Here is a 27,917-nt window from a genome sequence, read left to right as displayed (position 1 = left end):
CCTTATCCACCAAGGTTGGGGTCTGCCCAGGTCTGCCCTGTGGACTAGTGTAGACGGCAGGCTCCTCTCTGTTACTGCCCTGGTGCCCTCTGTCTTCCCTGCCCTCCTTGAAGAGCTCCTGGATCCCTCCCCCAGGTGGGACAAGCAGGCTTGAGGCTCCCAGGGGAGAGCGATCTCCAGCCCTGCCCTGCCCTGCCCCGCAGCACACCATGACCCTCCTGCTGTTGCCCGTCTTGCTGGCCTCCCTTCTCCCCTCCAGCTCCTGTAACAAAGGTGAGTGAGGTGGGGGTGGGGGGACACTGAAAGAGGGGCAGGGGCCTCTCCATGTGGGGATAGGGGGCAGGAGGCATTGAGGCTTTCTGGCACATGACAGGTGTCTGCTCCTTTTCCGACCATACCACTTTCCATCCATTTTCTCAGATCTGTCCCCTTCTCCTCTCCCTCAGGATCTCCCTTGCCACATCCTCCTTTCTGGTCCATCTCTACCCATGTGCTTCTCTTGTTGGTCATCTTACCCCTACATGGTCCCCATCACTATTTTGGAGTCCCTAGCCACCCCCACCCCTGCCCAGTTTCTCCATGCTGGTAGATATCTCAGATCTCAGAGGACTGCCCCTGAGCAGTGATATGCATCTCTCCATGGCTCTGTTTTCACTGGGGTGTGCACACACTAAGGGTGTGTGGCAGCTCCATCTGGTTCATCTCCATCCCATCCTGGGGAGAAACTGTTCCTTGCAGCTCAGCAATTCGGAGCACGTATGTTTCTGCGTGTTCCTCTGCATCCATACCCTGACGGCTGCACACAGCTGGGCTGTGGGTTACCAGGGCTGCCCTCTCTGGCAGACAGCACATAAATTCAACTGGGTGGGGATGTCAGAAAGACTGGGAGAGATGGAGGGAGGGGGCTAGGAGCAGAGGGCTCAGGTAGGGGGAAGCAGATGGAGAAAGGCTAGGAAGGGGAAGAAGTGGGTATGGGAGGGCACTAAACAAGTGGTGAGAGGGAAAGCTGAGAAGAAGAGAGATGAGGCATGGGAGGGGGATAAGAAGGGGATAGGAGAGGGTAAAGGTAGAGGAAGAAAAAAGGGAGAATGAAAGGAAAATCAGGAAGAAAAGAGAAGAGGGGAAGGAGGAAGCCAAGGAAGGAAGAGACAGGGACCCTAGGAGTGAGTGAAAGGTAATGGATACATGGAAAGAGTAGGTGGTCAAGAGGAGAGAAGTTGGGAAACTAAGGCCTAGAGACTCAGGGAGAGAAGCAGGGATGGAGGGGCGAGCTGTAGAGAAAGTGCCTGGCTCTGCCCTTGCTGTGCCTCACCCCCTCCATTTGCGTTCTCCTTCACCTGGCCTGTCTGTGGCTCCTGCCTCCATCTCTGACCTCAGCCTGGCTTCTTAGCCTCCTGCCACTTCCTGTGCTGCCTCCTGCGCACCATCTTGAGGCTTTCTCCTCAGCCATCAGGGAAGGGGTTGTGGTGGTCATCAGCAGGAAAGGGGTAGGCATTCAGATACCAGAAGGCTTTTGGGGGGAGGGGGACGATTAGAGGAAATCAGGATTTCTTGACCACCATGAATACTCTGAACAAGTTGGCTTTTGGTGACTCAGTTTCCCTCTGTCGATATGTCCTCCTCCATCTGTGTCCTGCTGCTGTGCCATTATGAATGTGCTTCGAGAGCCTGGGGCTTGGCGTGATGGGACCAGATAGAGTTAACAGTGGAGGCTGGGGTTGGGGGTGATGTGGAAGGGGAGAGAACATGCCGAGCTCCCAAGGAACACTGTGCCTTCCCCATAGCCCCCCAACAAGCTAGCGGGAGACTGGTCCTGGGGAGTGAGGGTGATTTAGTGGAGTGTGGAAGGATCTGGAGCTTGAATGAGTTCCACATCCACCCTGAATTGGCTGATGGCTGAAGGGGAGTGTGTTGGCAAGAATTAGGACTAAGTCATGGGTCTGTGTAAAATGTGGGGTTTGGGGAGTGTGAGGTCTGGTGGCCCTGTAGCGGACGTAGAAATGTGCTGGTTATGAGTGTGTTCTGGGTGTGGGGGTGGGAAGCAGGGAAGGAATTTGTTGTGTTTCTAGGCCAGCTTGATAATCCCTTAGGGTGTTGGCTGTGCTGGGTCCAGGCATTTGACGTTGATCCCTGTACTCCATTCCTGCCCCTCTCTGTCCCCCTCCCTTTGTCCTATATCTCTTCTCTTCCCTTCTTTCTCCTCTTCCCTGGGCTCTGGGAGAATGGCCTCAGGTTGGGGCTTGGCTGGAAAGTGACAAGTGAAAGGAGCAGGATTGGAAATTAAGCGGGGGTGGGGGGGTGGGAAGGGCAGATAAGGAATCAGGAAACTTCTAGATCCCCTTCTTTTTTAATCCCGACTTTGCCCTTAATCTTCACCTTCGCTTTCTCAGGGCGCTTTTGGTGGCCACCACTGCTCCCTGACTCCCCAGTCTCCACTGTCCTGCACCGAAAGGGGGTTCTCCACCCCCTGACCCTGGTACCCAGGGGAGATGGTGGTCTCCTCCCCCATCCCCAGAGGGCAGGCTGTTGCCATGGAAACTATCTATCCTGCTGTAGGCGATGGCTGTGACCTCCCACAGGCCGTCTGACTTCTTCAATAGCTAATTTCTCATCCTCATCCTCCTCCTTGTGCTCATGCAAGGTGCTCCTGCAAGGGGTGGAAAGGGTGCTGAGGTGTGAGTTTGCCCCGGCCATCAGGAGCTGTCCTAGGAGTGGAGGCCCAGCTCACATGTGCCTCCCTTTCTCTCCCTGGGGGGTCAGCCAACAAGCATAAGCCATGGATCGAGGCAGAATACCAGGGGATCGTCATGGAGAACGACAACACGGTCCTGCTGAACCCACCACTCTTTGCCTTGGACAAGGACGCCCCCCTGCGTTATGCAGGTAATTGGGGCAGAGTAGGGGAGAGAAAAGTAGTTGGGAGGGCAGAAGTTGAGGGAAGGGAGGGGTGGTCTTGGGGGTGGGGAGAATGAGAGTGTGGGGAAGAGGCCTGGGGAAAGTACAAGATGAATAGGCTGAAGGCGGGGAATAGGATACACTGAAGAACTGTGGCTGAGGAAAGGATGCTAGAGAAAAGGACATGGGCAGGCAGGGGTTAATTGAATCAAGACTTTGTCAAATCTCAGACCTGGTGGCTCTGAGAGGGAAGCTATGCATTTGATCATTCATGCTTTCACACCTGCAAGGGAAGGGACAGGGGTTTGGGAGGAGGGGTGAAGCTGGAATGAGAGGTGAGGAGCTGAGGGTGGAAGAGGAGGTGCTGGAGGTAGTGCAGAACCTCACTGCTTCCCTTCCCCACTGGGCCAGGTGAGATCTGTGGCTTCCGGCTGCATGGGTCTGGGGTGCCCTTTGAGGCGGTGATCCTGGACAAGGCGACAGGAGAAGGGCTGATCCGGGCCAAGGAGCCGGTGGATTGTGAGGCTCAGAAGGAGCACACCTTCACCATCCAGGCCTACGACTGTGGCGAGGGTCCTGACGGGGCCAACACCAAGAAGTCCCACAAGTGAGGAAGCCCTTCTTTGCCCCATATGCCTCAGGGTCCTCCCCTCTGCTCCCTGAGCTGAGCTTCCATCCTCTTCTCCCAGCCCCTCACCATCCCCTGTCTGTGTTGTCATTGAATATCCACCCACTGTTCTGCTGTTCATAGAATTTAGGAACGGTATTCTTGCCCCCAGGATCCTTCGGTCAAGGTGACAAAAGCATATAGTAGAGTTTAGTAGGATTTAATCCTGGCTCTGGAGTCCCTGGGTGGAGCAAACAGGCTATGTGCTCAGCTGCTAATCAAAAGGTTGGAGGTTCAAGTCCACCTACAGATGTCTTGGAAGAAAGGCCTGGCGATCTACTTTTGAAAAATGAGCCATTGAAAACCCTATGCAGTATGGATCTACTCTGACACACGTGGTGGGATCACCCTGAGTTGGAATGAACTCCGTGGCAACTGTTTTTTTGTGTTTTAGTCCTGCTTCTGCCTCTTATGACTTACTGAGCCTTTCTGGGTCTACTTTTCCTTATCTGTAAAATGTGGATAGTGATGATACCTACTTCATAAGGTTGCTCTGAAGATTAAATGGCACAGTGCCTGGTACATGGTAAAGGGCTCAATAGTACTTGGGAGCTGTGATGATGCAGAGGAGGATGGACCATTTCAGCACACATCCCGATCTCCTTGCAGCTGCCCACCAGTCTGTCTGCAGTGGACACCACACTCACAGAGTTAATAACACTCACACATACAGCTCTAGGAGGGGGTGGGGAAGAGATGGTTACAGCAGGAAAGAGGCCAGGGTCCAGGACACCTACGTCTTGTTCCTGCTAACTCTGATTTGAGTGTGAGAAAGATTGGCAGTCAGGATTCCTGGGCCACTAAAAGGCATTGGAGATAAACAGTTCTTTGTGACTTCATTTCCTATTTGGAGATAGGGTCCTTGTTCCTTGGTCCTGGGAGCCTGGATCTTGGCTACGGGAGTCAGCATGAAGGGCATCCACCCAGCTTTGCTCACCTGGGGCACAAGTAAGCAGGTGCCACCCCTGACATGCACATTTCACACATGTGTACAGAAGGCAGCACACAGCTCGAATGTCCTGCTCAGACATGTCAGCTGACTTATACCTTTTGTACAAATGCCACATTCCTTCTTATGGCTGGTTTTAATTTTGGCTTTTCCTCTGTATCTTCCTTGATTATCTCATGGATCTGATTGTTGTGAAGGAGGATTTGCTGGATGCAAAATTCTCTGCCTCACCCCTTGCTTGGCACCTCAACCTATAGCATTTGTTCAGAAGTCATCAAATCAGCTCCTGGGGCTCCCCTGGTGCTTATTCCATAGCTCTTACATCGGTCACCCCTTTCTTAGCTCCAGTTCTCTTGAGTACCTTCTCCCTGGAGTTTCCCCTACTCTGGCACAACTTTGACCTGGACTGGTGCTCTGCGGGAGTGGGGAGTGAGCATGCTGACCTGCCCCAGGCTCAGGGACAGATGGACTCTCTCCTGCTTTGTGTCACCACCTGCGTTCCTCCTCAGCCTCTTGTTCCTCTCTTGGAGCATGGAGGCTGGCTGACTCTTCTTTGTCTCCCTTCCTTGTCCCTGCTTTGTTGTCTCCCCCTCCTTCTGCTCTGGTGTGTGCAGGGCAACGGTGCATGTGCGGGTCAATGATGTGAATGAGTTTGCCCCCGTGTTTGTGGAGCGGCTGTACCGTGCAGCTGTGACGGAGGGGAAGCTGTATGATCGCATCCTGCGGGTGGAAGCCATCGATGGCGACTGTTCCCCGCAGTACAGCCAGATCTGCTACTACGAGATCCTCACGCCCAACACCCCCTTCCTCATCGACAATGACGGTAAGTCCATACCCTGACTGCCCCAGCTGCCCAGCTCTGTGTCAGCCTACTCTCTTTAGTGTTCCCACATCTCCTGCCCTTCAGATGCTCACTTCACACCCTCCTTCCCAGATGTGGAACATTTTTCTCCCAGACACTTTCTTGCATCTTGATTCACCTGCTGCTCAATTAACTCATGAATCCTCCTCTTGCCTCACTAGACGTTCTCTAGTGCTGCTGATCCTATTTGTCCTCCCCTCTACCCCCTATTCCAGGGAACATTGAGAACACGGAGAAGCTGCAGTACAGTGGTGAGAAGCTCTACAAGTTTACAGTGACGGCTTATGACTGCGGGAAGAAGCGGGCAGCAGATGACGCGGAGGTGGAGATCCAGGTGAAGCCCACCTGTAAACCCAGCTGGCAAGGTGAGGAGCTCAGCTCTGTGACCATGTTGTGAATCACCTTTCCCCTTGGTCTTTCTGTTTGTCCCTTCTGACAAACATGGGGTCCAGCCTAGTGGTCAGGGGAGGGATAACTGGGGGGAAGGCTTGTAACTGTCTTCCTGGCTGTGCCATTTTCCTAGGAGCTCAAGGCTGGCAGTGGACATGGCAAGAGGAGAATGGACAAAAGAAGCTGCCATACCCTTCTCTCTCCACTGCCCTCTCTGTCTCACCCATGCAGGCTGGAACAAAAGGATTGAATATGCACCAGGTGCTGGGAGCTTAGCTTTGTTCCCTGGTATCCGCCTGGAGACCTGTGATGAACCGCTGTGGAACATTCAGGCCACCATAGAGCTGCAGACCAGCCACGTGGCCAAGGGCTGTGACCGTGACAACTACTCAGAGCGGGCATTACGGAAACTCTGTGGTAAGTTTGCCCCCCACTCCTTCAGGCCTGTCCCTTCCCACCTAGGCTGTGCCTCACCCTCTTCTGCCCCTTTCTAAGAATTTGCTGTACATTTTCTGACCATTTCCAAGTGCACATATCCATAGGGGTTGTGGCACAGAGTTAGCTCTTGTGGCCTAAAAAGGCAGAAAAATATGTCATTGGCAAAGATGCATTATAGTGCAATACAGTCATCAGATACATTATGGGGCAATGGTAGGGAGAGATGAAGAGAATGGGTTGAGTTAATTGGAGAGATATTCCTAGAGAGGTCCATCCCCATCTTTTCTTTGACAGTATAGAAGAGGTGGTGAGACTACCTGTAGGAAACCTTTCTGCACATTCAACCGGTCATGCTCTCCCATTTCCCCATCTGTTGCCCCTCAGTTCTGACACTTGTGCCTCCTGGGGCTCCTGCAGGTGCTGCCACTGGGGAGGTGGATCTATTGCCCATGCCGGGCCCCAATGCCAACTGGACAGCAGGGCTCTCCGTGCACTACAGCCAGGACAGCAGCCTTATCTACTGGTTCAATGGCACCCAAGCTGTGCAGGTGCCCGTGGGTGGCACAGCTGGGGTGGGCTCTGGGTCCCAGGACAGCTTCAGTGACCACTTTACCCTGTCCTTCTGGATGAAGCATGGTGTGACTCCCAGCAAGAACAAGAAGGAAGAGGAAACCATCGTGTGTAACACTGTCCAGAATGGTGAGCCTTCCTAAAGCACTGCCTGAGAGTGAGGAAACTGACTTCTTGTCCTGGCTCTGTCACTGTCCAGTGTGACTGTGAGCAGGTCACTTCCCTTCTTCTCATGTAAAATGACTGTGCTTGGTTTGATACTCCCTGAAATTCAGTGATTTACCAGCACGATATGTTGAGATTCTACTGCTCTCAGAGTGCAGTGCAGCCGCCACCACCATTCTCATCTGTAGTCGTCCAGTCTCCCTGAAGGTCACCAGGCAATAGGCTTCCCCATCTCCACAAGCATTAAAACCCCTTCATTGCAGTGAAAAAGCCTGGGTAATGGTGTGTCCATTCTTTCTTCTCTACTACTAACCCATCCTTCTCCTCTAAGGGCTAGTTGGCTTCCCTAGAATCTTCCCCAGACTGTAGTGGCACAACCCCCCTAGGGAGGGCTCAGCTCTTTCATTTATAGCCATTTCTCTGATCCCATTTCTCTCACCCTGAAAATGGTTGTCACCCATGATATTTGTATTAGCCAAAGGACTAATAAAGAGCTGGTGGGATCAGGCTGGCTAGTGTTTCCCCCTCAGCCAATCAGAGTGCCTGAGAGCCCTATTTACCACTTGGACTGAACCATGTATGAGTGTGAGTATGTGTGTATCTGTGCGTGTGTGTGTGTGAGAGAGAGAGAGAGAGAATGAATGAGGGAGCGAGAGAGCACAGGACAGAGGATTAGGAGAAACCAACATCCTCTCCCTCCTGATGCTTTGAACTTGTTCTTACTTCAGACCCTGTGCTTGACTCTTGTCCCCACCTTTTCTCTTCAGAGGATGGCTTCTCTCACTACTCACTGACGGTCCATGGCTGCAGAATTGCCTTCCTCTACTGGCCCCTGCTTGAGAGTGCCCGCCCGGTCAAGTTCCTCTGGAAGCTGGAGCAGGTGAGGCTGGATGTTTGTAGCTTAATTTCAGGGCAGGAGGGTCCTGGGGCAGGGGTTGACATTTTCTGGGTTGTCCTATGCTCCCTCTTTCATTCTTCACTTTTAGTCATGGAACATTCTATCCCCAGGTTCTCTTGTTCTTTTCTTCCAAGGCTTATCTCCTGTAGAAAGTACTCTGTGATTAAGAGGAAATAGGGAAAAATTACTGCAAACACCCAACTCAACCAACCATCCAATCATCTCCTCCTTCTTATTTTATTTGTTCTTTCTTTTACCTAGAACCTTAACAGTACATATCCCTGACTTTCAGGGAGTTAGGAGAAAATAAGTAATTCTGACATACGTGAATTGGGGTTGCATCCTGCCAGGGAAATCTGCTAGCAATGAAACTTAGGTTAATGTGTCTAAACCTCTGCTTCTTCTCCTATTAAGTGAGGTTAATCAGAATTCTATATTCCAGGGTCATCGTTAGGATTCAATGATATAATAGTCCTTGTAGGCGGAGAAAACTATACACGTTAATTCTTATTGTCCATGATTACGAAGGATAAAAAATTGGACAAAAAATCAAAAATCCTTTCTTGAGCCAGTGGCTGCAGCCTCTTCTCTATTCAGTCATTCTCCATGCTGACCACAAGGACCAATGGGGACTAATTTGAATTTTCATCTTCTTCTATTTTTCTCTTAAGCCCCGGTGGAGTGGCTGAGCAAGTAAATGGCTGAAAAAGGGCAGGAAGAAAATCCACTATCTGAATAATTAAGGGCTGTCTACAAAAGCTTTTTGCAGTAATCTTTTAAAGAAATAGTCTGCCAATTGTTACCTCTTGATCTTTCCTCCAGATTGCTAATATTGGCAGCTTATATTACCCTCTCTATTTTTCTTTAATTCACTCTCATTTATCCCACAAATATTTATTAAACACCAGTTAAGTCCCAGGCACTTGGCTAGGTTCTGGGGATACATTGGAGTCCAAGATGGAACAAAATCTTTGTGTTCATTGAGCTTACATTTTAGTTGGGGACATAGGCTTAAATAAAGTAAGTAGATGTAAAAACAATAAGTTATGATTAATTCTCTGGAAGAAGTAAACAAGGTACTGAGGTGGAGAATGGGGGAAGGCTGAGAAGGGGGGGGAGCTCAGATTAGATGTTCAGGGAAGGCCTGACTGAGATGAAATTTAGTCTTAGCCCTAAAGGATGAAGGAAGAGAGCAAGGAAGAGTTGTTCCAGGTAGAGGGAAGAGCAGGTGCAAAGGCCCTGAGATATGTTCTAGGCATGGAAAGAAGGCCAGGGAGGTTGGTGTAGAGTGAACAAGAAGGAAAGATGATAAAACATTGAAGAAATGGATGGGACCAGGTTATACAGTGGGCCTGTGTGCTGGCGTCAGTTTAGATTTTGTTATGAGAGATAGGAAGCCTTTTGAAGGATATAAAGCAGAGATGAGACCTGATCAGATTTACATTTTAATAAGATCCCTTTGGCAACCATGGGAGGAATGTATTGAAGAGATGTCAGCATAAAGTTGGAAAGACTGTTTCAACATTCCACACAAGAGAGTTGGGGGACTTGGCTAATGTGTGGCAGTGGAGATGGAGAGAACTGCACAGAAACACACTGCTTTTTGACCTATGGGGACCTGGGATTGATAGGACCTGCTGATGGATTAGATGTGGAGAATGAGGGAAAGGGAAGGATTAAGGATGTCTCTCTCCTAGGTTATCCACCTGAGCAACTGGATGGATGATGCAGCATTTTACTGCCCAGGGAATACTGAGGGAGTCAGAAAGGGGCCTAGACTTCTATCTTACACATGTTAAATTTGAGATAGCTGTGATATATCTACCTGGAGAGCCCAGCATTTAGAGGAGAATTTCTGGACTAGTGACATAGATTTTGGAATTATCAGCATAAATATGGTATCTGAATCCATGGGAACAGATGAGGTTATCCCTGGGAAGAGAGTGTAGAGAGAAAAGGGAAGAGAATCCACATCTGAATCTTGAGGAACCCCAATATCTGGAAGTTGATAAGGCAGAATACTCTCTACCCCTCACTCTTCTGACCATCCCTCACCCCCATCTTGGCTGAACATAAGAGAAACTGCAAAGGGAGACAAAGTTTGTTTTGGTGGTTCCTGTTGGGTTAGAAATTATCCTAGAGGTTACAGTGCCGCAGATGCATAATACATACATGCATGTATGCATATATACTCACACTTTTTGGGGAAAAGTTATTCATAATATGGTGTGTTACTCCTCTTAGGAATGTTTATAGTTTTAAAAATTTACCTGAAGAGGGTGGAATTTTAGGTACTAGGGTTGTTGTCTGATAGAAATGGGGCAAGGGTGCCAGCTGTACTTGGTAGGCACTAGTAAGTCCTGTTGGTAGACCTGGGAATATGAGGGACTGTGCCCCATTTCCCAAGAACAGTTCTCTGAAGATGAAGTAACTGAGAGGTTGTTGTCCTTACCTCCCTCCCCCAGGTCTGTGATGATGAGTGGCACCACTATGCTTTGAACCTCGAGTTCCCCACAGTCACACTCTACGCTGATGGCATTTCCTTCGACCCCGCCCTCATCCATGACAATGGCCTCATCCATCCGCCCCGAAGAGAACCTGCTCTCATGATTGGGGCCTGCTGGACTGGTAAGACCCTCTGAGCTTCTCGATAAAGACACCAAAGTTTAGAGTCTCCAGAGGTTTAGGATTGATGAAGGAAGGTGGGTTTGGATGAGCAGCCTGGCCCGGGCTAGCTGAGGCCACCACTTGCACCTCCCTGCAGCTGAGCAGGATGAGGGTGACAGATCTCCAGTGGAAGAGATCACAAATCACAACCTTCCACATCTCTACCCATTCCACTGGGTGTCACCTCTGACTTGGAGGAATATCCTTCTTGGGCATCACCAGAATCTCTCTGTAACTTCAGCTTGTTCTCGCTTTGTTCCACCCATAGTAATGATGATTGCTACAGCCCATTCCCCTGACAGAGAACAGTAACCCTTCATAGGTTCATTACTCTTCTAATTTTAAGTCATTTCCTCCCCTGTGTGTGTGTGTGTGTGCGCGCGCGCATGCACATGTGTATGTGTCTTACCAGAGCCCATGTGTTTGAGAGTTTGTTTATAATAGAGGCCTGAGAGACTGGGACATGACAAAAGAAGGGTTGAGACTCAGCTGAGAGGTGGCAAGCGCTACAAGTACAGGGCCAGAGCAGGAAAATCCTCTCATTCCTCTCCATCAATCCATCCCCACAACCCTGAGCTCACTAGCACTTTCTTCCCCCAGAGGAGAAGAGCAAAGAGAAGGAAAAAGGAGGAGACAACAGTATGGACCCAGCACAAGGTACTCTGTGTGTAAGAACTGGAGACCAGAGATTTCACATCTTAACTTTCTGTTCTGTGCTCCCTTTTCCACCCCAAATCCTGTACTGCCTTGCTATTTACTGCTTCACACACCACCAGGGGGCAGAATCTCAGAAAAATACAGCAAGGCAGGGTTTCCTTGGTGAGGTATCCTTTCCTGACTATAGAGTGAAATAAAGGAGTTATCTTTCTGGCTTCCCACATAGTTGAAAGGGAGTGGAAAGAGCCAGATACACAGGAGGAGAAGGTCTGGGCATCCCCTGAAGCTTACCCACACTCATCCTAGGTCTCCTTGCATGTCACTGTGAAAGATGCCCTCTCTTGCAGTCTCCTCCTCATTTCTCCTCTTTCCTTGTTTCTCCTCTTTCCTCCCTTTGGTGCTGGCTTCCGCCTGCCCTTTCCTGCTCTCTTGGAAGCTTTCCTTATTTCTGTTGCTTCTGTTTTTCACTCTTCTTCTTCACCTGATTTTATTCTCTCGTTTTTTTCTTCCCTCTCCCTTCTTTAATCTCTTTCTTATCTCTACTTCTCTATCACTTCTTTTCTTCTTTCTTTTCTCTATTTCTCTTTTTTGTTTTCTTTCTCAAGCCATCTGTTCTTTTCCCTTTGTCTTTACTTTTCTTTTTCTCTCAGTCCGTCTTTCTCTTATCCCATTCCTCCTCTCCTTTTACCTTTTCTCACCTCCTGGTCCCCCTCCTGTGTTCCTGCCCTAGGAGACCCCTTGCCGATCCACCACTACTTTCATGGCTACCTGGCTGGTTTCAGCGTGCGCTCAGGTCGCCTGGAGAGCCGCGAGGTCATCGAGTGCCTCTATGCATGTCGGGAGGGGCTGGACTATAGGGATTTCGAGAGCCTGGGCAAAGGCATGAAGGTATAGCCCCTTCCTCTAGCCCTCTCTTTCCCGGCATGCCCCCTGCCCCTCAACCTTGCCCCACCTCTCTACCTCTGTTCCCTTCCTCTCCTACCTCCTGGTCCTGCTCTCAGCTGTGTCTGTGTCTGGGGCCCAGGTCCACGTGAACCCCTCGCAGTCCCTGCTCACCCTGGAGGGGGATGATGTGGAGACCTTCAACCATGCCCTGCAGCATGTGGCTTACATGAACACTCTGCGCTTTGCCACGCCTGGCGTCAGGCCCCTGCGCCTCACCACTGCAGTCAAGTGAGTGTTGGGTGGGGTGGGCAAATCACAGTGCAGAGCAAGAGTGTCAGAACTGCTCGGCCTTAGACATCATCTAGGGTTACACCTTCCTCAGTTTACAGATGAGGAAACTGGGCCCCAGGAGAAGACAATTGACTAGCTGAACGTCACACAGCAATGTTGGTAGAAGAGCTTAGAGTAGACACAGATTTTTCAACAACCAGTTCGTTATTCTTTCCACTTAGTTGCACTTTGTGATCTTTTCTATGGTGATACATAAAGTGGCACAGAGAAGGTACTGGACTGGGAGCTGGGAGGCCTGATATTAATTCTGACTTGATATTAATTGCCTCGGTGAAAGAGCAAGCTCTTGTCCCTTCACCTGTTTTCATCTTGCTTCACCAAGTGATTGCAAGGTCAAATGCAATGATTATGTCCGGGGCTGGCAAGCTACAGCCCAGGCCAAATCTAGCCTGTTGCCTATTTTTGTAAATAAAGTTTTATTGGAATACAGCCATGCCCATTTATTTGCATATTGTCTATGGCTACTTTTCACAATACAATGGCAGAAATGAGTAGTTGCGACTCGCAAAGTCGTAACTATTTACTACCTGGCCCTTCACAGAAAAAGTTTGCTGACCCCTGGATTTTATAAAAATTTTATTGTGGTAAAATATATCTAATAAAACATTTGCAATTTCAATCATTTTTATGGGTATAGTTCAGTGACATTAATTACACTCGCCATGTTGTGCAACCGTCACCACTATCAATTTCCAATTTTTTTTTCATCACCCTTAACAGAAGCTCAGTACCCCTTAACCAATAACTCCCTATGTCCCCCTCTCACCTGCCTCTGGTCATCACTAATAAACTTTTGACTCCTGAATTTTAAGTGAATGATTTTAAATTCTTTAAAAGAAAAATCCTAGACTGTTTCCAGGTTTAAGTATATATGAGGTGCTTTAAAAATACAAATTAATTGAGAGGCAGTGAAAGCATAATATTAAGGAGACAGGGTCTATTACTAGCTTTTTAGCATTGGGCAAATTAACCTCTCTGGGCCTCAGTTTTCTCATTTGTAAAGTAGGAATAACAATAGAAGTTAATTCACGGAATTGTTGTAAGAACTAAATTGTATAATCCAGTTCTAATGCTTAGCAGAGTGTCTATTACACATTCTGTAAATGTTGGCTATTATTCTATGAAGGCATTTTCATCCCTTATTATCGTTCATGCAGGAGAAAGATGTGGTATTCTGCTTCCATAAAGATTATAGCCTTGGAAACTCTGTGGGTCAGTACTATTCTGTCCTGTAGGGTCACTATGAGTCAGAATCAATTTGATGGCAATGGGTTATTATCATTTATGGGGCAGTTTTTAGGAGATACTGACATCTAACGGGAAACCTTGGTGGCGTAGTGGTTAAGACTTGTGGCTGCCAACCAAAAGGTCAGCAGTTCAGATCCACCAGGCACTCCTTGGAAACTCTATGAGGCAGTTCTGTCCTATTAGGGTCACTATGAGTCAGAATCGAGTCAACGGCAATGGGTTTTTTTTGGCCATCTAATGGGTGGGCTGTACCCAATAGGAGTCAGGATGCCTGAATTCTGTTTTCATTACACTTTACCTTACTCTGCTTCAGTTTTCCCATAAGTTAAATGAAGATAAAAATCTCTGAATTTCCACCTGAATGCTGTAATCTCTATAAGTCCTGCCAGCTTCTCAAACAAGTGAGTTAAAACTGAAACAATCAACTTCAATGCCCAAACCAGACCTTCCCTTTAAATTCTCTTTTTCTGCAATGACGTTCTGTCCTTGTAATCACCCAAGCTTAAAACTCAGAGTCATCTTTGATTCCCTGTCTTCATCCTGTAAACCCCACCAGTTGCCAGGTCACCTGGATCCTGCCTCTGTACTGAGTGTCTGGAATATGTCTCATCTGTTACCATTTCTGGTGTTAGCTCTTGTATTAGTTTCTAGGGCTGCTGTAACAAAATACCACAAATTGGGTGACTTCCAAGAACAGAATTTTATTGTCTCATAGTTCTGGAGACTAGTAGTCCAAATTAAGGTGTTCGCAGGGCCATATTGTCTCTGAAGACTTCAGGGGAAGAGGCTGCCTTGTCTCTCAGCTTCTGGTAGCCCCAGGTGTTCCTTGGCATGTAGATGCACCTTCACATGGCAGTCTTTCCTCTGTCTCTCTGTGTCTTTTCTCTTATGTAAGGACACCACTCAGATGGGATTAGGACCCACCTTACTCTGGTATGACTCATGTTAACTAACAGCATCTTCAAAGACTCATGTTAACTAACTGATAGCATCTTCAAAGACTCATGTTAACTAACTGATAGCATCTTCAAAGACTATTGCCAAACAAGATCACATTCACAGTTACAGAGGTTAGGATTTCAGCTTATCGTTTTGGGAGATACCATTTGGTCCAAAACACATTTTTAGGTGTTATGGATTGAATGGTAAGACTTCTGTAAGACTCACGCATGTTGCCTAGAAGTCACTCTTGACTTTTCTAGCCCAGGCTCTCATTACCTCTCATCTTGCACTAGCCTCCTAACTAGTTTACCTGTGTCTAGTCTTCCAGCTTCAGTTCACCTTTCACCTTGAGGCTAGGGTAGTCCTTTTAAATCAGACTTTTCATTTTCATCCTTCACTAATGAAAGACTTCAATGGATTCCTCTTGTCCATTGAATAAGAATGAGAATTCATCATGGAGTCCCTGGGTGGCGCAAATGGTTAAGTGCTTAGTTACTAGCTGAAAGGTTGGCAGTTTGAATCCACCCAGAGGTGCCCGAGAAGAAAGGCCTGGTGATCCACTTCCAAAAGATCGTAGTCATTGAAAACCCTGTGTAGTGCAGTTCTACTATGAAACAGTCATGGCCTATGGAAACAAGGGCAGCATACATGTTGCATTTCAAAAAAAAAAAATCCAATCTCTCGCATCAGGAAACTTTCAGGAGCCAATAACCCAGTCTCCTGCATCAGGAAACTTTCAGGAGCCTGATGCGGGAGATTGGATTGTTGGCAGGACTGTGGAGAGCGACACATGTTCAAAGTGGCGCAGTTGGCTGCCATCTTTGAGCTGGGTACCACTGCCTGTTTCCTGCTCAGGTCAAAAGCTGATGCGCAAGAGAGTTGGTTGATACACAACGCATGTGCTGCCTGTGTTACCATCAGCCATGACTGAACTATTTAGAACCAGTTCAAAGCCCCGTTCTGAGCTCACCATACCTGCTGAGGTTACACCTTCTCCCTTTTGGCTCTAGCAATCAAGCTGGGCATGCTCAGTAATACTCATAATAATAGTTCTCTCAGCAAAACCATTTCAGTTAGCACAAGCATATGGACCATAGTCCCTCCTCCTGAATTATCAACTCCCTTATGAAGACTGTTTGTTCAAAGGGGTACGTCTTTGTGAATAAATTTCCCTGGTGCAAAACCAGGCCCCACAGGCTAGCTGTAGCTTAGTGGAAAGATCAGTGGGCTTTGAATGAGAAGAACGGGTTTAAGCCTTGACTTTGACACATATTAATTATGTGGCCAAGACACTTTAAGAGTTTTGGTTTCTTATCCCTATTCAACAGCATTGAAATAAGGTTATAATGAAATCACATGAGCAAAGTGCTTTATTAGCTGGCAAGTGTTATGCAAATGTGAGATGTCCCTATTATTGACAAAGGATGGGGCTAGAAGTGATCCTGGAAAGGTATCTCCTGAGTGGCCATGCTGTTGGTTGGTTTGGCTTGGCTGAGTCCTCTAGGGATAGTTTTTCTGGTGCCGAGATCAATGAGGCTTCATGGGAGGGTGCAACTAAGTGCAAGATAGATTAGCTCACTTACCAAAGTGAGTTTCCCTGATATTAAAGGGAATGGAAGCGCCACCAAGGAGGAGGACATCATTTGATAGCCCCACTCCCCCACTTTTGTTGCTGAATATTTTCTGGCAGATATTGTACTGAATGCATGCTTATTTACTCTTGGGTAAAGAGCTGTATATGTATATACATTGTTATACGTTCAGTTTGTGTTATTTTTCATTGAAATAAGGTTTGATAGATGTTCCACAGTCCTGGGGCAAGGCATTGATGACATGATCACCCTTACAGGTCAGAGTTACCTGTCTCTGACCCTTTCCTGCAGTGGCACATACCAGAAAGCGTATCTCCCCCTCCAGCACTTCTACAGGGGTAGGGATGCAGAGACTACCTCCTTTTCCTCCCCTAGCCCTCCCTGACATGGGAAGCTCTATTGTAGAGGTAGAGGCCCAGAGGGGTAAGATAGATTTAGATTGTAAGGGAGGGGGCTTTGGGGTCACAAGCTGCCTTTCTCCCCTCTTCTCACATAGGTGCTTCAGCGAGGAATCCTGTGTCTCCATCCCTGAGGTGGAAGGCTATGTGGTAGTTCTTCAGCCCGATGCCCCCCAGATCCTGCTGAGTGGCACTGCTCATTTTGTCCGCCCAGCCATGGACTTTGAGGGGCCCGAGGGGGTCCCTTTGTTCCCTGACCTTCAAGTTACTTGCTCCATTTCTCACCAAGTGGAGGCCAAAAAGGATGAGAGTTGGCAGGGCACAGGTAAGGGTGCCTCCAGGAAGGGACATCATCAAGAGAAAGGGCCAATGTCTGGAACAAGAGAAAGGGCCAATGTCTGGAACCAGAGAGGGGGGGATTGTGGGACTGGAAATGAGAGCCACTTCCTCCTGCGTTTGCTTGACTGGAACCACTTGCCGTTAGGTAGTGAAGCCAGTGGGAGGTACAAGGGTGTTAGGAAATTGTTGGGTCTTGTGGTTCTTAACTGATGGTAACTGCTATCAAGGAATGACCCTGGAAGGAGAGGAAACATGGCCACAACGAGATGGCTGACTCAGAACCTCAGTGGGCCCTTCGGCTCTGACCCCAACACTGACTCTGTCTTGCCCAGTGACAGACACACGCATGTCGGATGAGATCGTGCACAACCTGGACGGCTGTGAGATTTCTCTAGTGGGGGATGACCTGGACCCCGAGCGGGAAAACCTGCTCTTGGACGTGGCATCCTTGCAGCAGCGAGGGCTGGAGCTCACCAACACATCTGCCTACCTCACCATTGCTGGTCAGTGGAGACTGGTAGCCTGTCCTCTCTTTTTGGTGCCCCTCTCTATGATCAAGCACCTGGGAAACCCAGAGGGCCCTCCTTCTAGAGAGAGGTGGTCCAATGCCATTTTGCTCCTTCCCAGCCTGGTAGATCCTCTGGCTTCCAGGATGCCCCTCAGGAGGTGAATTCCAAATGTTTCTTTCTTCCCACTCTTTTCTATAGCCAGGTTCACCTCGACTCCAGGTTCTCCTTCAGATCTTTCTAATCTCTCTCCTTCTTTGGCTCAGTCTTCTCTAACTAGCTTTCTAATCCTCCAGCTGTTTAGTACTAGCTATCTTCCATTTCACTAATCTCATGTACACACCATAGCTTGAAGTTAAGTCCTTATTCCTTAGTGAATAGTGGGAATGATGATTTGGTAGTTTCCAAGGGAGGACTGCTATTCTCTGAAGACCCTTCCAGAAGGGGTTCCTCCTATTTCTGTTCCCTTCCAGGGCTTGACTGAGAACTTATTTATGTTCCCCTCTCAGATTCCCTCCTGCTTGCTACCTCCCTTCTGTCCTGCAGGATCTCCTTATTTCTTTGTCTCCATCCCTGCTCAGAAGCCACAGAGGGAGGAGCAGGAAAAGGAGTCTCTGTTGCTCCATCCCAGTCAATTAGAGCAGGGTGGGGGTGGAGGGGACCCTCTCTTCCTCTGAGAGCTCAGGCCACACCTGTGCTGAGTGATGGGCTAACCCACTCTATGGGACTTAGTTCTATTTCCCCTTTACTTGGGCTTTGTGTGGTATTATCAGCTGGTAGGAGTTTGGGAGGGAGGGAGAGAGGGTCGTGCCCCAGAGCCTACCTTCACTGGCTCCTCCACTGAACAGTTCCTCTCCTCAGGGGTGGAGAGCATCACTGTGTACGAGGAGATCCTGAGGCAGGCTCGTTATCGACTGCAACATGGAGCTGCCCTCTATGCCAGGAAATTCCGGCTCTCCTGCTCAGAAATGAATGGCCGTTACTCCAGCAATGAATTCATCGTGGAGGTACCCAGAGAGTCTCTTTCCCCTACCCCCCACTGGTGAGGAGCCAGGGTGTTGTGGACTGAAACCAGTAGTTGCCGAGAATGGAAATTGCAGCATGGAGGACTCCTAGACCCTGTGGTGGGCAGAGGAGGAGAAGATTTGGGGCCATAGTTAAGAGATGGAGCTGAACTTCAGAAAAATAGGAAAGAGCCTGGGGTGAAGTACATGTGTCCACTGAGCCTTCCCTCTCTCCAGGTCAATGTCCTGCACAGCATGAACCGAGTTGCCCACCCCAGCCACGTGCTCAGCTCCCAGCAGTTCCTGCACCGTGGTCACCAGCCACCCCCTGAGATGGCTGGACACAGCCTGGCCAGCTCCCACCGAAACTCTAGTATGTAAGGCTGGGTGGGGTGGGGCTCGGCAGGGAGGGGTGCATGACAGGGCCGGGCACAGGTGTCCTCCTCCTCAACTGCTGGGAGGCAAAGAGAAGGGTAGAGCAGGGGGCTCTGTACCCTGTGCTACCTGACGTGGCTGACTGCTGTGGACAAATTTCTTTATCCCTCTGGGTCATTAATTTTCTTGGAGTCATTAAGTCAGTGTGGCGTTCAGAAGTATTTGTTATTCTTGCTGTCCTCCTCCAATAATATCAAATTAGCAGTGGACCTAAGGGTGTCCCTTCCGTAGCAAAGCCATTAAGTATTAAGCACTATGGGTTGAAATCAACTCATTGGCAATGGGTTTGTTTTTTTTTGGGTAATGTGTACTAAAAGAGTCCCTGGGTGGTGTAAACGGTTAAGCACTTGGCTGCTAACCAAAGGGTTGACAGTTCAAGTCTATCCAGGGGAACCTCAGAAGAAAGGCCTGGTAATCTCCTTCCAAAAAATCAACCATTGAAACCCCTGTGGAGTATAGTTCTATTTTGACACAAATGGGGTTGCCATGAGTTGGAGTTCACTCAACAGCAGATGGTTTGGTTTGGTTTGGTGTACTAGCCCTATCTTAGGTGCTTCTAGAGATAAAAAAAGAATTATAGGATAAGTGCAGTCCGTATCTTCAAGTAGAAAGTCGGCATATTACATATACAGTTATGTCCTAACTGTAATTCATAAGCATATTTCTAAAACAAAATATGCAAAATATTACATCCAGGTGGAGGGCCGCCCTTCAGAACAATCTTGTTCCCTGGCCATACTCCTTTACCAGAATTGGAATTTTTAAATTTCCAACCTAAGAGTTGCGTAATTGTAGAAAATCTAGAAAATACAAGTATAAAGAAGAAAAATCAGTCATAATTCCCTCACGGTGAGAGAACCACTGCTGATACTGAATATTATGTTCCAGGCTTTTTCTATACCTATTTTTCTCTAAACAAAGTTGGGAGCAAGCTATTTTGTAACCTGCTATTTACACTTAATATTATAAAATAAGTATTCTTTCATATTAGTAAAAAGTTATAAAAATTTTGTATAAAATGATGAAATTATAAAATGATGCTAATGTTGCTGAAAAAAAATTTTTTTTTTCTTTTTGGTAATCCCTTTTTTAGAATTGCTTTCAAAGCCAATTTATGAGGTGGATTTATTTTTGTTACTTTTTAGACACATGTTGCTTTTGGCCCAGTTCAGTATTACTGAACTTCATTATTCACGTTTATCACAGATGGCTCTGGATACCATTTTCTGTTTTTAAACACCCAGTTTACTGTCAAAGGGCACAGATTTGTCACTATTTAAAAAAGTCAAGAGGCTATGTCATAGGCTCCCAAAGGAGGTCTGTGAATGCTTTCTGCAGAGGCAATACTTTGCAAGAAGTTCATGGTCACCAAAGTCACTCCTGTGAAAGGACAGTCCTCATTTTACTACATGGAATGGTAATAGTAAGAATAAATAGTAAACATAAAGGCTCTCAGCGTGTGCCAGGCTCTATGCTAAGTGGCCTTTCACACATTTTAACTCATTTAGTCCTTATAAACAACAACAAGTGAAATTGGTTCTAGAATTATCCTCTTTTGGAGGCAAGGAAACAGAAACACAGAGAGGTTAAGGACCTTGCCCAAGATCACACAGCTAGAAAGTAGCAGAGCCAGGGCCCAAATCCAGACAGTATGATTTCAGAGCCTGTGCACTAACTATATTGTTGTTGTGTGCCATTGAGTTGATTCTGACCCATAGGAATCCTATAGGACAGAGTAGAACTGCCCCATAGGGTTTCTAAGGCTGTAATCTTTATAGATGCAGGCTACCACATCTTTCTCCTGAGGAGCAGCCGGTGGGTTTGAATGGCCTACCTTTCCGTTCGCAGCCGAGTGCTTGACCTCTGTGCCACCAGGCTCCTTTAACTAACTATGACTCTCCACTTCAATGTTTGATGCTTTTAAAATTGTTGTTGTTAGGTGCCATTGAGTCAGCTCCCACTCATAGTGACCCTTCGTACAACAGAAGGAAACACTGCCTGGTCCTGCACCATCCTCATAATCGTTGTTGGAGCCCATGGGTTGCAGCCACTGTGTCAATCATCTCATTGAGGGTCTTCCTCTTTTTTTGCTGACCCTCTACTTTACCAAGCATGATGTAGTCTCATTATTTATAGTTATACCTAATTTGGGGGAGCCCCTGAGGGGCCTCCCAGGGCTTCTCTGATTCAGGCTCATCCCTGGTGGTCCTGGGATTCAGTCTGGTTTCCTTTCCTGTGCAGTGGCTACCATCTGCACTGGCTCTTGTGTTTCCTTTTCCCTGGGACTGGCTCCCTTCTTTCTTGCTGTCTCTGAAAACAAGCACAGAGGCCTTTTTAATTTTAAGCATTTTACTGTGATTCGGTACAACACAGCAGATGGAAATTGGGGCGAGGAAGGAGTATCAGACATAACCAGTTGGAAAAGTTCAAAGAACCTTCACACAATCATTAGTGGATAGAGACGTGTGAGCGTACTAAACCTTTTTTTAAATTTTAATTGACCTCTGGGGTCAGCCTTTTTTTTTTTTTTTTGTCACTCCTTAGCACTTTTTCCAGTTCTTTATTTGGGAATCCTCCTACTTAGCCTCATCTGGATTAGATACTGGGTCTTGCTACTTCAGACTTAGGCCCAAGGTAGATCTGGGTTGGCATTGCTGCTGGGCCTGGTGAGATTCTCAATCCTCATTTTCTCAAGGTAGGAGGCTCCAGGTATAGAGTCCAGTTCTAACTGTCCCTGAGCTTCCTCCCCTGAGGGTCCAGCTGCCCTGCACTGACTAGCCTGGCAGGTAGTGTTTCTCACCCCCACTCCCGAAAGCTGCTTGGTGTGCCCTGGTGTTTGTAAGTGCCACCCTTGCTTCACCACCCCGCCCCCACCCCTAGTGAAGCCTAGCCTCACCATCCATTGTTCTGAGCTGATGCCTATACCAAGCCTCCTTGGACTTAGGTGGGCCCCCTGAGATTCCAGCTGAGAGCAGCAGCCTGTCTTTGCTTCCCACCAAGTTTCTTATTTTGAGCAAGTAGGGCCAGAGTTCATAGTTCATCTGGGGGTATTGGTGATTGACATCCTCTGAGATTACCAGGTGATCCACATCGTAAAACCTGTTTCACTCACCTTTTCATATCCTCAAGACATTCCGTCCCTTTCACCTCCCAACCCCAAGTGGTGTTACAAAATTGCAGTTTCATAACATCAAACTACTCTAAATATGGGACTGGAGCTTCGTTTCCCTGAAGCTTCCAAGGGCATCAGAAAAGGGAGATCTGTGTGAACTAGACAGTCAGGGAGGCTTTGTGGCCAATGTAAAGTTTGAACTAGGACCTTGAAGGGTAGAAGGAATTTTGGATGGGCATGAAGACAAAAGAAGTATATTTCAGATGGGAAGAATAGTACAAGCAAAGGAAAGGCAGAATTGAACATGATGACTGCAAGGAGGTGAGAAGAGAGACAGTGAGAGACTGAGAGAGAGAAAATAAGAATGAATGGGAATTTGAGAATTGGGATTGAATAGTTAGAGGGTATTCATGGGTAGGGAGAGCAGGTTCCCTGAGAAGGATGTGACGAGGTGATGAAGACATTTCATTTATTTTTTTATCTAGTTCTTCCAAACTTTGATGCACGTCACAATCGCCTGGAGAGCTTTAAAAAATCTTGCTGCCTGGTTTACACCTTAGACCAATTCAGTCAGAATGTCTGGGAATGGGAGCCAGGGATCAGCAGTTTTTAAAGATCCCCAAGTGATTTCAATGTGCAGCAAAGACTGGGAACCATTTCCCTACTTTTGTTTCCTACAAATATCTGAGGCTTCACAGAAACACGTGTAACACAATAGGATAAAAAATGAACATGAATTAGGCAGGGCTTCGAACCAGTTTGTTCCAGTTCCATATCCTGCTGAGAATTTGTGTTTCCACCCCAGATATACTGAATCAGAATCTACATTTTAGCAAGATATCCCAGTGGTTCTCAAAATTTGTTATATTTAATAATCACTTGGTTATCTATAGGGTTGTTATGAGTCAGAATCTACTTGACGGCAACGGGTTTGGGTTTTTTGGGTCTGGTTATCTTGTTAAAATGTAGATTCTGATTCAGTATATCTGGGGTGGAAATGCAAATTCTCAGCAGGAGGTCAAACCAGACCAAACTGGTTTGAAGCCCTGGAATTAGAAAGGGAGAAGGAAAGGACGATGCTCATCATCAGAATAAGATTGAAGTTAGGGAATAAAGGCAAGTAGTTTCTGATTTATGATGTATTCAAGTTATGACAAACTCTACTTACGACCGTCTGTTTTTTTTTTTTTTGGTATGTCTTATCGTTAGTAATATGTACTACATACACGTTGGAGTACGTAATTTGCTGATGTCATCATTCTCAGATGTTTACTCGTAGATGTTCAAAGATTGGATTTATAAAGATACGGATAATAAAAGGCAAATAATGAAAAAACAAAACAAAAAAAAGAGATATTCAGCTTATACCAGAACTGACTTATTAAGGAAACATTGGAAGGTAACCCTATTGTAAAATCAGGGATTTCCTGTACATGAAATACATACTGTGGTTTCTATGCAGTTGCTAGAATGGGCCCAGATTTTGATTCTAAGCTTCCTTGTGGCTATAGCAAAAGGAAACCCGAGCAGTTATGAAACTTATATGATAAGAGCAAACCATTATGTTAAGAGAAACTCTGGGACTGTGACCAGAAGGAAATCTGTCCCGAGGAACTTCATAAAAGGGCACCACGAGGGGCTGTGGACAGAGCTTTCGCCGGCATCCTTCTAATCAAACAAAACCATCAGTTTCACACGGGCCATGTGCTAAAACATCCCTTAATATTGGCTATGGAGGTCATTCAAGGCCAGAATTAGCTGCTTGGATCCAATGCAGCAAGAAAGGTTCTTTGTACTTCTCAAATTCTTGGTATTTATCTTTAGCCAATTGGAAAATCCTCCCATCTCTCTGGCCTCTTGGCACATTTTAAAATAATTCTCCATACTTGTTTGCCTACAGACAGAGTGTCTGTATGTTGTCTTTTCTGTAGTCATTTCTTATTCCTGGCAATCAGCCTGTCCCCTCATTCACCAGGTCAGGAGTACAGAGGGACAAATGCATTTGATTGAGGCACAAACCAGAAGCTTGGCTTGGCATTGTTGTGTCCACAGAGCAAATTTACCTGCCACGGCCCCCACTCTGAACGGGGGTCTTGTACTCCTTCCAGAGCCTGGGTTTGGTCACAGGGTCCATCTGCTGGTGGGGTCACCTGCCGCTGGGTCTTATCCATTGATCTGGAGACCTAGGAGGGACTGTTTCCTGCAGATGAGCAGAAAGGACAGCTCTGTCCTATTCTTTCTTCTTCCCCACTCCCCAGGGCATTGAGAAATGCCTTTGCAGCCAGGCCCATCTCCGCCCTGGTCCAATGCCCAAAGAGCCTGCCTGCCCTGTCCCAGCAGAGTCAGTTCCAATTGGAGGGTGGCCCCAAGTGGGCTATGGCTCAGGTCAAGATGGAGACCAGCTTGGCAGAGTGCCGCCAGGGTGGCTTCAGGGAGGAGCGTGGCTGGCGCACCCACTCAGACAGTGCATTCTGCACACACCTGGCTGGCCCTGGAGCATGTGGCTGTGTGAGTGTGCTGGCTGCTGGGGAGAAGGCGTGTGTAGCAGGGAGGGGGGGAGCTCCTGTGTCATGAGCTTCTCCGTGTTCTGTTCTCTCTCAAGTCTCAGAAGCTGTGGGTAAATTTGGGACTGGGAATTGTATATGTGAACTGGAGCATAATGTGTGTATGCCTTTGGGGGCTTGTGTGACCCTGGTCTGTGTGTATAGTGGGTGGGGGGGCACACATACATGTGATAGTCCCTCAGTGGCAGGACTGCCCAGGGCCTGGGCTTCACGGAGCCTCTGTGGTCAGGTGAGCCCCTGTGCACACAAACAGGAGGACAGGTGTTTGCACCCATGTGGGGTATAGTGTCCCAGGTGCCAGTGAGGGCCCTGGTCCTGGGGGTGCGCGTGTGGGGCCTATTCTTCCACCTGCTATCTCTGGGGCCGTGGGCACTCCCGTTCTGCCTTTTCATGCCCTCCTGAGTGCTGTATGTGTGTGTGCAGGAGGGGGACAGAGTCGTGCTCACAACTGCTCATGTCTGTAGTGTTTACATCTTACTTCAGGGTGTTGCCTGGTCTGCCCAGCTGGGAGGGAGCTGGGTGATGCTGTACGTATGGCTCTACTGTGCCCTGCTGGAGACCCTCAGACGAATTCCTTTAACCCCACTGTGTGAGCAGGTTGCCAGGTGGCTGGTGTGGGCTGGGACGTGGGCCGGCAGGAGCCTGTCTCGGGTGTAGGCCATGGTGGCCTTTGTCTAGCTGTGTGCCCACACGTTCTTCCTGGTTATGTATGTGAGCATGCACGTCTGCTTTGCTGCCATCAGCTCTAAGGTCCGGGTGAGAGTGCACGCACCCTCCTGCATCCCACTGCCCTTCTGGGTCTATGCTCTCCTGAACCTGGGCGCCAAAGTGAGGCTGTGGGGCCATAGGCATGAGGGGCACAAGGTGGAGGTGCCTGTATCTCAGGGGCAGATTAGAGGGAAACAGAAGGCCCAGATATCCAGGACGTCCGAACACACAAGGCAAAGGGAGGTGTCGGCGAGCAGGAGTGAGCTCAGGGCAGGTAGGTAACTGAAGGGGCTGCTCCTGATCGCTTGGACCTGTCTCCCAGCCTTGGATCCATCACCACTTTCCTGGCAGCCAGACCAGGCTTGAAGCCTGCTTCTCCCCTCCTGTACCAGTTGGGCCATGTGACTGCCTCTCCCCTTCCCTCACAGGTCACTGGGGCACCTCTTTCCTAGGCTGAATGGTCCCTAGGACTGCACAGGCCGAATGACACGGGCAGATTCCCATCCTTGCCCTCTGCTGTTGAGGATGGAGCTGCCCTACCTCCCTTTGGACATCCTCTTCCCTCTGTCTACATATCCCTTTGACCATACTGTCACACCCCTCACCCCATCTCCTGTCTTTCCCAGTGGACTCCGTTTCTCTTTCATTTCTGCAGGGTGTTTCCCACTTCTGTCAACAATGGATCCTGTCCTCTCTTACCCTGGGACTCCCTCCTCCGCCCAGCCCCACCCCACTTCTCTGTGTATGAGCCCCCCCAGGTGAGCCTGGACACAGTCTCCTCACCCCATGCTCTCCCCGCAGTGGTCCCGAGTGCAGCAACTCTCATCATTGTGGTGTGTGTGGGCTTCCTGGTGCTCATGGTCATCCTGGGCCTGGTGCGTATCCACTCCCTTCACCGCCGTGTCTCGGGGGCCGGGAGCACCCCAGGGACCTCCAGTGACCCCAAGGACCCTGACCTCTTCTGGGATGACTCAGCTCTCACCATTATCGTGAACCCCATGGAGGTGAGTGGCCCTGAGGAGTGGGCAGGACTCCTAGGTAAGGGAGTCAAGGGCCAGCTGGAACTTTTGCAGCAAAGCCCCTTAACAAGGGGCTTGGCCCTCTTCAGAGCTCTTGCAGAGCAACAGTGAGCAGGAAGGAGGAAGGCTTGGATGAGATAGGGGAGGTAGTGGGGCAGGGATAAAGGGACCAAGGGAGGTGTGGCCCGGGAGGAGAGGCTCTGAGGTGTGTGTGTAGGCCACTGACCCCTTCTCTCTGCTCCCGCCCTCTCCAGTCCTACCAGAACCGGCAGGTCTGCGTGGCAGGGGCTGCTGGTGGCCAGCAGGAGGACGAAGACAGCAGTGACTCAGAGGCAGCAGACTCCCCTAGTAGCGATGAGAGACGCATCATTGAGACTCCACCACACCGTTACTAAGACCTACGCCCCTCCCCAAACAGAGAATTCTGCCCTGGTGGGACAGAGGCACCCCCAGAAAAAGGAGAAGGACGTTCTGAGAGAAGAGAGACCAAGAGCTCCTCAGAGGGAGTCGCCCTTTAATCCCAAAATCCCAGTGGGTCCCACTGGAGCCTGCTCCCCCTCCCCCTCCACTCCTCCCTCCTCTGAACCCTCCTGAGGCCCCTGAACCCCTTGTCTCTGGCCTATCACCCCTCTGGACTGCTTCTCCTGTGGGCAGGCCTGGGCTAGCTGCTTTGGAAAGGTAGCTGGAGGACTTTGGCTGTCTTTTCTGCTCCCATGGCAGTCGACCCTTAGCTTTGTCTCCCCTCTACAACCACCACTGACATACTGTATGGGTAGGGGGAGTCTATAGCAATGGCAGGGTCAGGGGTGGCATTGAAGGAAACCTTCCCCACTCTCTTCTGTCCATGGGAAGCCTTTCTCCCTCTGGGCTCACTCAGCTGGGCGTTCCCTGCTTCTCTTGTGATCCTCCACCACCTCTGTTTCCATTTCACTCTGGGGATCCCTGCTTCTCTCCCTTTCCCAGTTACTTTCCTGTTTTGTCCTCTTCCCCTCCTACCCTTGCAATCCTGAGGTCCTACAGCCCCTGCCCCTTCCTTCATGACCTGGCCCTGGCTAGGTTGTGGGGCTGGAGGGGCGTAGGGCCCAGGTGTATTATATATAATGTATATTTTTTCAATGTTGTCGTGAACGCAGCCCCTGTGTTACTGTGTGCAGCTCACAGCCTTGTGTGTATGTGTGTGTGCAGCATTGTCATGTCCTGGGGTGGAGTAGGGTTATGGGTATGGTGAGGGAGGGGACACACCCTAAAGTTTTCGAATAAAACAACTAGAAAAAATTTCATGAGCTGCCTCCTGCCTGTTGCCTGTTCCTGCGTGGGCGCTGGTGGCAGGCTGTCTTGTCCCAGGTGCCATTTGGGTGTGTGAGCAGAGCTGAGATGAGGGCCCCAGGGCTGGTTGTCTTGGGTGCCATAACCTGGTAAATCCCCAGAACGCAAGGCCACTGGTAGAGAAAGTTGGAGGCAGATGGCTTTCACTGCTTCCTTCCCTGAGCACCTCCTGGAAAAGTATCGACAATTCAGGGAATGCAACAGACCCCTGAGTAGATAGATGCTCAATGTACTGTGAGAGCTGCTCCCCATCACTTGGAAGTAGATTTCCAAGGAGCCTCTGGTTGGACTCAAATCACCAACCTTTGAGTTAGCAGCAAGTGTGTTAAC

At 48.7% G+C, this 27,917-nt stretch overlaps 1 protein-coding gene across 1 annotated transcript; it reads left to right on the top strand.

The window, feature by feature from the left end:
- The first annotated feature begins 93 nt into the window (after positions 1-93).
- On the top strand, positions 94-27,917 carry CLSTN3 (calsyntenin 3). The gene is made up of 18 exons (XM_064284673.1): positions 94-273; positions 2,761-2,883; positions 3,307-3,502; positions 5,126-5,334; positions 5,589-5,738; positions 5,995-6,180; positions 6,619-6,900; positions 7,704-7,816; positions 10,300-10,462; positions 11,102-11,158; positions 11,889-12,046; positions 12,183-12,331; positions 16,673-16,899; positions 17,246-17,416; positions 18,281-18,426; positions 18,661-18,796; positions 26,044-26,246; positions 26,516-27,917. The coding sequence occupies exons 1-18, from the start codon at positions 210-212 to the stop codon at positions 26,654-26,656; spliced, it is 2,874 nt and encodes a 957-aa protein (XP_064140743.1). The 5' UTR covers positions 94-209; the 3' UTR covers positions 26,657-27,917.

Source organism: Loxodonta africana, chromosome 4 (genome assembly GCF_030014295.1).
Source record: "Loxodonta africana isolate mLoxAfr1 chromosome 4, mLoxAfr1.hap2, whole genome shotgun sequence".
Lineage (NCBI taxonomy): Eukaryota > Metazoa > Chordata > Mammalia > Proboscidea > Elephantidae > Loxodonta > Loxodonta africana.
This window is presented reverse-complemented; position numbering and strand designations above follow the sequence as displayed.

Coding starts and splice junctions, on each gene's coding strand:
- CLSTN3 (XM_064284673.1), top strand. CDS start 210: ATGACCCTCCTGCTGTTGCCCGTCTTGCTGGCCTCCCTTCTCCCCTCC. Junction 16,900..17,245: donor TGAGAGTTGGCAGGGCACAG/GTAAGGGTGCCT, acceptor TGTCTTGCCCAG/TGACAGACACACGCATGTCG. Junction 17,417..18,280: donor TGCCTACCTCACCATTGCTG/GTCAGTGGAGAC, acceptor TCCTCTCCTCAG/GGGTGGAGAGCATCACTGTG.